This window comes from Microtus oregoni, unplaced genomic scaffold (genome assembly GCF_018167655.1).
Source record: "Microtus oregoni isolate MIOR12 unplaced genomic scaffold, Mior012 000016F_ref0000370, whole genome shotgun sequence".
Taxonomy (NCBI): domain Eukaryota; kingdom Metazoa; phylum Chordata; class Mammalia; order Rodentia; family Cricetidae; genus Microtus; species Microtus oregoni.
Genome location: NW_024543075.1, coordinates 40,832,972 through 40,843,452, shown reverse-complemented (window position 1 = coordinate 40,843,452; position 10,481 = coordinate 40,832,972). Strand labels below are relative to the sequence as shown.

Genomic DNA, 10,481 nt, shown 5'->3' with positions numbered 1-10,481 from the left:
CAGCAGTGTCTCTGTGCGTTGGTCCAATCCTTGCAGTGGCTGAGTGTTTGGGAATCTTTTTTTGGTCTGTTCTGTACTATCAATGCCTGTGTCTCAGGAAGCCGCTGAAGTCTCTCTAAACCTGCTCTCTTGGTCTTCTTTCCTGGTTTGCTCTCTTGGTCCCCTCAGTGTGTTGTAGCAAGCTCTTAGTCCTCTCAGTATTTTATCAAGCTGTGTTTTAGAGTTTCCCTGAGGTTGTAGGATGATAGATGAGTTTGGGAGCAGGGTGGGGCTAGTAGCTTGTAGGGCCCATTGGATGGTGTTGGGTGTATGGGAGCCTACTTGTAGGAAATTTTCCTGCTGGCTGGCTAAAAGCCAAGGGAGTTGGGGGAGGGGCCCTGGGTTTTGTCCCCCTGTGGAGGTCCTAGAGAGTGGGGTGTCCCACCGCATGTCTGTTCACTCACCTCTTAGTCCCCTCAGTATTGGAGCAAGCTGTGTTTCAGAGTTCCACTGAGGTTACAGGATGGTATGCGAGTTTGGGGACATGGTGTGGCTAGTACCTTGAAGGGTCCAGTGGATGGGGTTGGGTATTGGGGGAGCCTATCTGCAGGAAACTCTCCTACTGCCTGGCTAGGAAAGCTGAGCTAAATCTAGTGTTTTTAAAGACATGGATGAATTGTTTTTTCATTCAAGTTCCTAAAATTTGGGGTTATAATAATATAAACAAGGGCCTAAGAGTATAGAGTCTTATGTCATGTTAAAGAGCTGTGGAAAGCCATGAATTTAAGTAGAAAGCAAGCATATGACCACAATTTCACCAATGAAATATCGTCCTGAAAGAATGGACAGAAATAGTTTAAACAGTGGTAGACCTGTTGGAAATCAAATGCAAGGAACCTTGGAGATGTTCAAGGATATGCAAGGATATGTTATGTGAATAGGTAGGGCAGGTAGATAGGGACCTATGAAGGATAAAGACATCCTCCAAAGGACATAAAAAGCCAGAGTTCAATGTATCATCTACATGTATACCAATAACCAGGATCATGCAAGAGAACATTTTCCAAATGTCATTGCTTAGTGAGGGCAGTGAGGAAAGACCACCAGCTGGAAGGGGCAGAAAAAGATGGGCCTCATGACATAGACATTGGGGGTGCACTATAGTGTGCTTACTGTTTTCACAGGAAATGAGCTGACAATGTATTAGAGCCGAGCATGCTGAAACTAACTATCAACCAGAAATATGAGAAATACACAGTCCCCACTTGACGGGAGTATAACATTGCCATCATACACCAAATGCAAAGAATAATGGCATAAGCTGCTTCCACTTGGAGGACACTAAATGAATGGGAACATAAGCCAGCTCTTTCTTTTTTTTTTTTTTTTTTTTTGGTTTTTCGAGACAGGGTTTCTCTGTGGTTTTGGAGCCTGTCCTGGAACTAGCTCTTGTAGACCAGGCTGGTCTCACAGAGATCCGCCTGCCTCTGCCTCCCGAGTGCTGGGATTAAAGGCGTGCACCACCACCGCCCGGCTAAGCCAGCTTCTTATCTCAAGGAACCGCAGTGTAAGAGCTTACTACACAGGATTGGCCTTTATCTACAATATTTTTCATTAATTCAATATATTCAGAGAATTGCTCAAAGTAGTTTATCCAAACTCCTCAGAGACTTCTAAGTCCCTTGAAGATAACCTTCACTCAAACTTTGACCCACCTAAAGCATCCACCTTCATAATCCTGAAATTATTCCTTCTCTCTCCGAGATCTTCATCTTACTAACATGCTGAAATTCTGAGAAATACTCCAAATATGAAAGAAAATGATTTCTTTCTCCTTCAGGAAACGGAAGGAGAATGAGTCAAGACCGGAAGACAAATGCTAGTTTTCTGTTTGGTGATTGCTACAGACATAAGTCTGCCGTGCAAGGGCAAGCATGGCATCCAGTGCACTCTGCAGTGCCTGAAACAGAGCCATTTGAAATTACAACATTTGGAAAGAATGGAAGGAGGTGTCAATCATGAATATGATAGTTAAGACGCCAGTGTTTGTGATGTGATAATGATGACAATGGTTTATTTCATTTTAATAAAATGTAATGAATCTCACTATTATAAAGATTTGTTTATTTATTTATTCCAAGGCATATATTATATGGCTAATGAAGAAATGTGCTATTGTCAAGGCAGTTTATTAAAGAGAGATCTGTTCATTTATTAAGGAAACACTTATTACTTATCAAATGCCAGGAACCATGACAGAAATACAATCATTGTCTGCTGTAGATGCAGAAATAATTCCCCCATTAAAAATACATATACATTTGTGAATTGTAATAAATTAAGAAAGAAATAAGCCAAGTTTTCTGATGGTGGAAAACAAATGACTTGATGTGATTGGAGAATTCTCCAAATGGATAGAGGGGAACAAAAATGGTGAGATTAAGAACAGACACCTTAGCTAACTCTCACTGGAGGGAACACAAATATTTGAGGAACTTAAAGAAGGGCACTTACATATACAGGATATATAATACTAGGGCAATACTATGTGTTTCGAGGGCATGTAAAAATATAAAAGCACACTGCAAATAAGTGAATGACAATGGGAGCAGTTTGGGAGGAAATGAGCAAAAGAGTTAGAAATGAAGAAAGGAAAATAAATAGAATGAGAATCAAGAAAAATACTGCAGGCAATCAAGTTCTATGCTTGAATCTCTATTCCTCAGACTAAAAATGGAGAAAGTGAAGAATACATTATTCTCAAGGATTAGAAATGTGTAGTATTAAAAGAACAGTCTATCACAAAATTAAACTTTATAAAATAAAGAAACCACGCTTTGCATGCAACTCTGGAATTACGTGGGCATGAAGAGTCTGAAGCATTTTCTCAGATGCTCAAACTCCAAGACATCTCCACAATTTGATAGCTGTCCTCTGAAGTCAGACTTTCTCTAGCAGAGAGGATCTATCTGTGCCCATGTGAGGCTGACTGTGTGTGCTACATGGTGGGAGCTCCCTTATTTCCTCACAAGTTCAGAATAGGCACCCACTTTACAGCTTTCACTAAATTCTTGGAGCCCAGGTGTATAAAAATCCTTATATGTGTGCATGTGTGATGTGGTCTTGCTATGTAACCCTCATCAGATTACAACTCACCATATATCCCAGATTAATACCAAACTCATGATCCTCCTGCCCCAGTTTTTCTCCTGTATTTCCATGCCCAGCTAACATCCTATTTCTTAACTACCTGCTATAGCTATATCATTAACACAAACTATCAATGTTTAGAAGAAAAGATATCAAAGGTACTGCTTAGTGAATAAATAAGATCCTACAGACCTTCTTAGTCTTGAATTCAGATATATAAACATGGGAGAACCCAGAAAAGATTTCCCTTCTTACAATATCCCAGAATGCCTTCTGTCTCTATCAGGCAAATGATCTGGACAGTAGAACTTCTAATCTATGGGGAAGGGGCATATTGACCCCTGAATCCCAGTTGACAAAAATGGCAGTCAAGTGGGTTCAATCTTCTTGGGACGTATAATTGTGAACAGACTCTCTCGGATCTGCTTAGTCTTAACCCCATATACAATGGGGTCCAAAGCAGGGGGGAAGAGCAAGTAGAGGTTGGCAAGGATGACCTTGGCAGCGGAAGCTGTGGATGGCCCAAAGCGCTGCATGACCACAGAAAGAAATCCTGGACCATAGAAGAAGAGGATGACACAGACATGGGCTGTGCATGTGCTTCCTGCTTTACCACGTGCCTCGGGGGAAGGGAAACGCATCACCGTCCTCACAATCTGCCCATAAGAGTAGGCAATGAAGGCCACATCCCCCACACCAAGAAAGATTGCCACAGCAAAGGCATAGAGACTGTCCAGTGTCGTGGCCCCACAGGCCAGCTTCACCACTGCCATGTGCTCACAGTAGGTATAAGCAATTGTGTGTGAACCACAGTAAGACAGTCGATGGGCCAGGCTTGGAAAGAAGATGGTTAAACCGACACCTCGCAGTGCCACCAGGCCTCCGATCTTGGCGACAACTTCAGGAGTAAGGATGGTTGCATAATGCAATGGGTTGCAGATAGCCACAAAGCGATCCAAGGCCATGGCCACCAGCACCCCTGACTCCATGGCAGAGAATGCATGGATGACAAACATTTGGGACAGACAGGAGTAGGAACTGATGGCTGTAGCACCAGACCAGAAAATAGCCAGCATCTTGGGCAGAGTGGAGAGGGAGAGGATCAGGTCAACAAAAGAGAGCATAGCAAGAAACAGAAACATGGGCTGGTGAAGCCTGTGTTCTGACCAGATTAGAGAAAGCAGGAGTACATTCCCAGTTAGTGACAGGACAAACATGAAGCAGAAGGGAAGGGATATCCAGATGTGGGCAGCAGTCAGGCCTGGGATGCCAGCCAAGAAGAAAGTATGTGAAAGGAGGTGAGAATCATTGGAAAGAATCATGGTGTTATCCCACATTGAGGAGTAGAGGGTCACTGCAAATAAAGGCAGGGATATTAGACCCAGTGAGTGAAGATTAATAGGAAGTCAACAAAAGCACCACATCCCTCTTACCCCACAGTTAGTTCTAAAGAAATGCTCAAAATGCATCTCAGTTTATTCAATATTTCTGCACATCTTCAAATCAGAAGAGGTAAGACTGTTGAAAATACATTGGTGAGACATTCAGGAACCAGATTCTAAGCTTAAATCCACAGTATGTGTGTTCTGGGCTAATTTATTTAACTGTAAGTATCTAGTAAGTATTATTAGTTTAAAATCTTTTCTCTCAAGATCATATGCCAAATGCTGGTACTAATGTAATTATCATTGGCCTTAGTGTCAGTAAACCTTAATCCACTGAACTCCCAAAACTGCCAAAAATATTAATGTCTGGAAAATCCTTCAACTAGAGGCAAGTCACTCTTTTAGACTGAATTTAACTACCAACATTAGAGAATAATACGCAGTCCCTGGAGATGCCAGTGCTGGTCAGACTACCCCTTGCATTTTCCCATCCTGTTCACTTGCTTCCTGACCCATTACCTCGGTGACTGATGGCCTCACCTGCTGTATCTCCCCCTCCTTCTAGGTGCTGTTGTGTTAATGTCTAACATTTTGGTGACCTGGAGAGTAAACAGAAGCTCTTGGACACATCAGTGATATTAAGGCAAAAATGTTGTGTGTTGTAGTCACCTACTGAGAGTGGAGCGGAAAGTTATCCCAACAACAGTTTGCAACATCATCTGCATTCCCAAGGTGCTCCCTGTGAAATGCCATCGTTGTCTGTTATAAGAGAAACAGCAATCTAGGAAGAAATAAGTGAGCCAGTGTCACAGATCTGCATAAGTGAATAAAACCACAACAGACCCCCTAAACTAGGAGATGTTCTTCTGTCTCTGTTAGAGTGGCTCTTACAGACCAAGAAGATCTAGGACCCTTGGACCATGACTGAAAAAGGATAGCAGTACAGATGATGAAACAAGGACCAGTGCGCAATGATTTGGGGGTTGTGTCTCTCTGACATCCTAATGCCTCAGGAACCATGATCTTCTCATGTGAAAGATAAGCACAGGGACACAAAGACATGAAGAGTTCACTTCATCAGCACTGACCTAGGGTGGTCATCAAATCTTAACCCACCACATATCTGAAACTGTCCAAAATATGAACATCTGGAAAACATACTTCATGTAGAGGCTTCTCCATCTTCCAGATTTTACTTGGCTGTCAAGATGAGCTAATAATATATGGTCTCTAGCAAACATATTTGGTGTCTATGAAAGCTTTGGGTGTAAAAGAACTGAATCACATGCTAAGTGTGAAAGGAATAGCCACTGATCTTACAGCACCAATGCTGACAAAAGTGAGTCTCTGATATGAGATAAAGAAACAAAAGTCATCCTGGAATGTGGCTCAAGAAAGAGATAGCTTGATTGAGGGAGCCATTATGAGGCTAGCAAGAAACCTGGCACTAAAGAAATTCCTAGGAATCGACGAGGATGACCTCAGCTAAGACCCTAAGCAAGAGAGGAGTGGCAGCCTGAACTGGCTTTGCCCAGTAGCTGATGGCTATCTTAAATGTCACCATAGAACCTTCATCCAGCAACTAATGGAAGCTGTTGCAGAGATCCGCAGCAGAGCACTGGGCTGAGCTCCCAAAGTCCATTCAAAGAGTGGGAGGAGTGAGAATACAAGCAAAGAGGTCAAGACTATGATGGGGACACCCACTGAAACACTTACCTGAGCTAATGGGAGCTCACCAACTCTGGCCTGACAGCAAGGGAACCAGCATAGGACCAAAGTAGGCCCTCTGAATGTGGGTGACAGTTGTATGGCTGGGGCAGACTGTGGGGCCACTGGAAGTGGGACCAGGATTTAACCCTACTGCATATACTGACTTTTTGGAACCCATTCTCTTTGGAGTGATACCTTGTTCAGCCTAGATATAGTAGGGAGGGCCTTGGTCCTGCCTCAAAGCCATGTGCTAGATTGTGTTCACTTCCCCTGGGAAGCCTTACCCTCTCTGAGGAGTGGGATGAGGGTGGAAGGGGAGGAAGAGGGAGGAGGGAAGGGAGTAGGAACTGGATTTCACATGTGAAATGAGAAAAGATAGTTTTTTCTAAAAAAAAAAAAAAAGGCTGGGCAGTGGTGGTGCATGCCCTTTAATCCCAGCACTCGGGAGGCTGAGGCAGGTAGGGTAGATCTCTCTGAGTTCGAGGCCAACCTGGTCTATAAGAGCTAGTTCCAGGGCAGTCTCCAAAGCAACACAGAGAAACTCTGTCTCAAAAAAACAAAAAAATAATTAAATAAATAAATTAAAATAAATTAAAAAAAGAAAGCATGGTTTTAAAATGGCCAAGAAAGCTTGCCTCCCTCTGAAGAAAGCCATGTAACTATTTTATTTTCCTTCACCCACAGCTGCCAAGGAGACTGTGTGGCAATGGCAGCGGTAAAGGCTACAAAGAGGAAATAGAGTGGCCTGGAGGCCCGAGGTCATGGACCAAGTTCTGGTGCAAGTTATCCTCTCTGGCTTGTCACCTCTGGTGACCTAAGAAAAGTCTTTTCTAAACACCCAATTATGTTTCCTCACATGTGAAATGATTATATTAAAATCTGCTCCTCGGGGCATAGTGAAAATTAAATGAGATTTAATATAAAAGGTGTCAAATATTGAAACTATCCTTTATTGGACTGTACATTATAAATAGTATGCTGGATGCAATCTGGCTAAGAGTGATAGAAATTTGGGGATTCTGAGACAGGATGCAGCAGCTGGAGTAACCTGATCAAGAGTGCTGTATCCACTCCCACCCATCATGACCCCAAAGCGTGTTGCTGTGAGGTGGTAGGGAAGTGTGGCTCTGATGACCTGAACATCTGCCTCAAGTTATCCTCTAAACAGTCCGTCCTTAAGCCTCTGCCTTCAGAAAACTGTTAGAAATAATTACACCTGCTAGCTCTGGGATCAGAAAATATTACTATTTTATGCATGAGCCTTGCATAAATATCTAACCCAATAAACTCAGCAGCTCTGCCTCTATCATGGAAGTAAGAGAGTCAGAGAAGGCACGGGGTTAAGGAACCAGAGAAACCTCAATTCCAGAGTGCCTTCAAAAATGTTTTCCTGTGAATAGTGCTCTAGGCATCAAAGAGGAGCAGGCCTCCAAAAAGCCTCCTATCCTAGGACTGAACTACCTGCTTTGCTGAGGAATTTCCACATACTCACTCCTTCTTTCCCTCGCCTGTCCCATCTAACACCACATAAAGTCTGTGCAGGTTTCTAACACAGGATATAGTATTGCCTATGCTGTTCTTTCAGTTTTACTTAACGATATTAAGAGCAAGCCATTTTACCATGAGACCATCAGACTACCCAGACTATCGGACTGCTAAAATATGGATATAGCCTTTATATGTCTCTCTTCCTACCCTGGGCCATTACTTACCAAAGAACTGTGTTGGTTGACCTACAGAAGGCTAAGAGGTTAGGCTCCACAAGCCCCAGGAAAAGAGTATTTAATAGAATGCATTGTCTGTAGGGATCCAAAGTGAATTTTCAACCACCTAGACACCAATTAATATTTCCGCCTTCTCTTCAAACAAAAGTCTAACAATGCCTTTTCTTTTTATTGATTCCCATGGGAACAGCCCCGGCAGGGAATATTTTGAACAGCATCCTCCAGGGTACCTCTCCAATAGGGGACTAGGAAAGGTGTAACTGTCAAGGGTACTGGAAAGATCTAGACTGATGATAATCTGGAAAAGGCTGGTCCAAGAGGGCTGAGGAAAAAAGCAGGGAAGTGGGAAGGAGTTCGTGACCTTAGGAACAGTGCGGGAGGCTGAGGAGAACCCCCAGGGTGGGGGAAGAAGCCTTGATGGAAGGGAGAACGTGACCAGAGAATCCTGGTTCAGAAAATGCTGATGGCCCTGGATCTAGAGTTGCAGTGGTGGGTACAAGGCTAAGAAGTCAAGGGCTGCATGTGTAGCTCCCATATGTCTTCTAACAACTCAGCCCTTAAGTTGGCTTTTCTACACTTTACTCACCTCTCAGGCACTAAATAACTCGAAAAAGATGTAGATGGGTTATCTAGGACTATGGGAGATTTGGATGTTCTATTAGTTAGGGAAGAATTGGAGAATTGTGCGTTCAGCCTTTAGAAGAAAAGATATATATGATGGCATACATCAGTCTTCACAGATGCTTCAAATTCAGGAAGAATCTCCGACAGGCAAATTGATTTTGTCCTATGAAGCCTTCAGGAGAAACAAGAGCAAACACATTGTGCTGGCTAGTTTTATACTAATTTGACACAGCTAGAGCTATCTGAGGAGGCGGGAAGCTCAGATGAGAAAACGCCCCCACCAAACTGATCTAGTGGAAAGTCTATGGTGCATTTTCTAAGTAATGATTCATCCATCCACTGGGGCGGTGCCACTCCTGAGTGGGTGGTTCTGCAAGCTAAGTGAACTATGGGGAACAGCCCATAAGCAGGACTCTTCCTCAGCCTCTGCATCAGCTCCTGTTTCCATGTTCCTGCCCTGACTTCCTTCAGTGATGGGGTGTGACCTGAGTGTTGTAAACTGAAGTAAACCCTTCCACACCAAGTTGCTTTGGCCATGGCGTTTTGTCACAGAAATAGAAACCCCCACTAAGACATGCATATAAACATATTTGAGACAGGGTCTCACTATGCAGCCTTGACCAGTGTGGAACTCACTATGTAGACTAGGCAGGCCTTCAACTTATAGAGATCCACCTACCTCTGCTTTCACAGTGTTGGGATTAAAGACATGAACCACCACACCTGCATGAATATAAATTTACAGTTAGGATTCAGATAGATTTTTGTCTCTTCAGAATGATAATCTCTTATCAGAAAGTCAGAGGTCAATACAGCCTATTTCAGAAAAAAATCTCAGAAGACTGGACAGGTGTGGACAGTACCAAGAATCTGATAGTCCATTTACTCGAGACTTGTTCTTAGAACACTGCTCATTTCTGGAAGAAACGAGGAGATAGAGGTCTCACTTCAGTTAAAGGCAAGATTATAAACCTAACGTAAAATGCTCTGCTGTCTGAGAAGTGACACTTGGTAACAGTGAGTTGAAGGTAGATGATGCTATAATAACTCTGAGACATCAGGAAACAGGTTAGGTACCAAACCAGGATAGAAACCTGACAGAACATGCAGGCAAGACAAGTGGCAAAAGTAATACAAAGATCGGAGGACCCAAGACAGACAGACAGAAAAGAACTGTAACAGAAACTGAGTTGTGGGCAATTGAGTAACTGTTTCAGTGAAAGGAGAGTAGATGAGGATGTGGACGGCATGACAGAAGTCCACCAAACTGTAAACGGAGACAGTGCTTTGTTTCCAGGCTGCCTAGACCCGAATAATCACACAGAAATTATATTAATCCCAACACTGTTTGGCCAATGGTTTATGCTTTTTTCTAGCCATTTCTTATATCTTAAATAAACTCGTTTCTACTAATCTGTATATCACCACGAGGCTGTGGCCTACTGGTAAGGTTCCAGCTCCTGTGTCTTTCTCCTTTGGCAGCTACATGGCATCTCCTTGACTCCGCCTACTTTTTCTCTATATCTCTGTAGGGATTTTCCTGCCTGGCTTTGCTCTGCTAAGCCATTGGTTGAAAGAGTTTTATTTATTAACCAATGGTAATAAAACATATTCACAGCATACAGAATGGGAATTCCATATCACAAAACTTTTAGATAAAGTCAGAAATTGTACAAAACATCAAGAGACAGGGATAACCAAAGCACAGTCAAGATCTTTGACTTCAATTAATGATGTATATTAATATATATGTATATATATATACACACACACATATATATGTGCGTTGCATGAGTGCATGTGTGCGTGTGTGCCTGTGTGTGTGTGTGTGTGTGTGTGTGTGTGTGTGTGTTCCTCTTAAGATTCTGGGACAGTCTGCATACATACTGTGATTATTTAGCTTGAGGTG

At 42.8% G+C, this 10,481-nt stretch overlaps 1 protein-coding gene across 1 annotated transcript; it reads right to left on the bottom strand.

Moving 5' to 3' along the window:
- Positions 1-3,497: 3,497 nt before the first annotated feature.
- Positions 3,498-4,451, bottom strand: LOC121457470 (olfactory receptor 52K1-like). Its single transcript, XM_041666158.1, has one exon. It carries the CDS (start codon positions 4,449-4,451, stop codon positions 3,498-3,500), a length of 954 nt encoding a protein of 317 aa, XP_041522092.1.
- Positions 4,452-10,481: the final 6,030 nt, after the last annotated feature.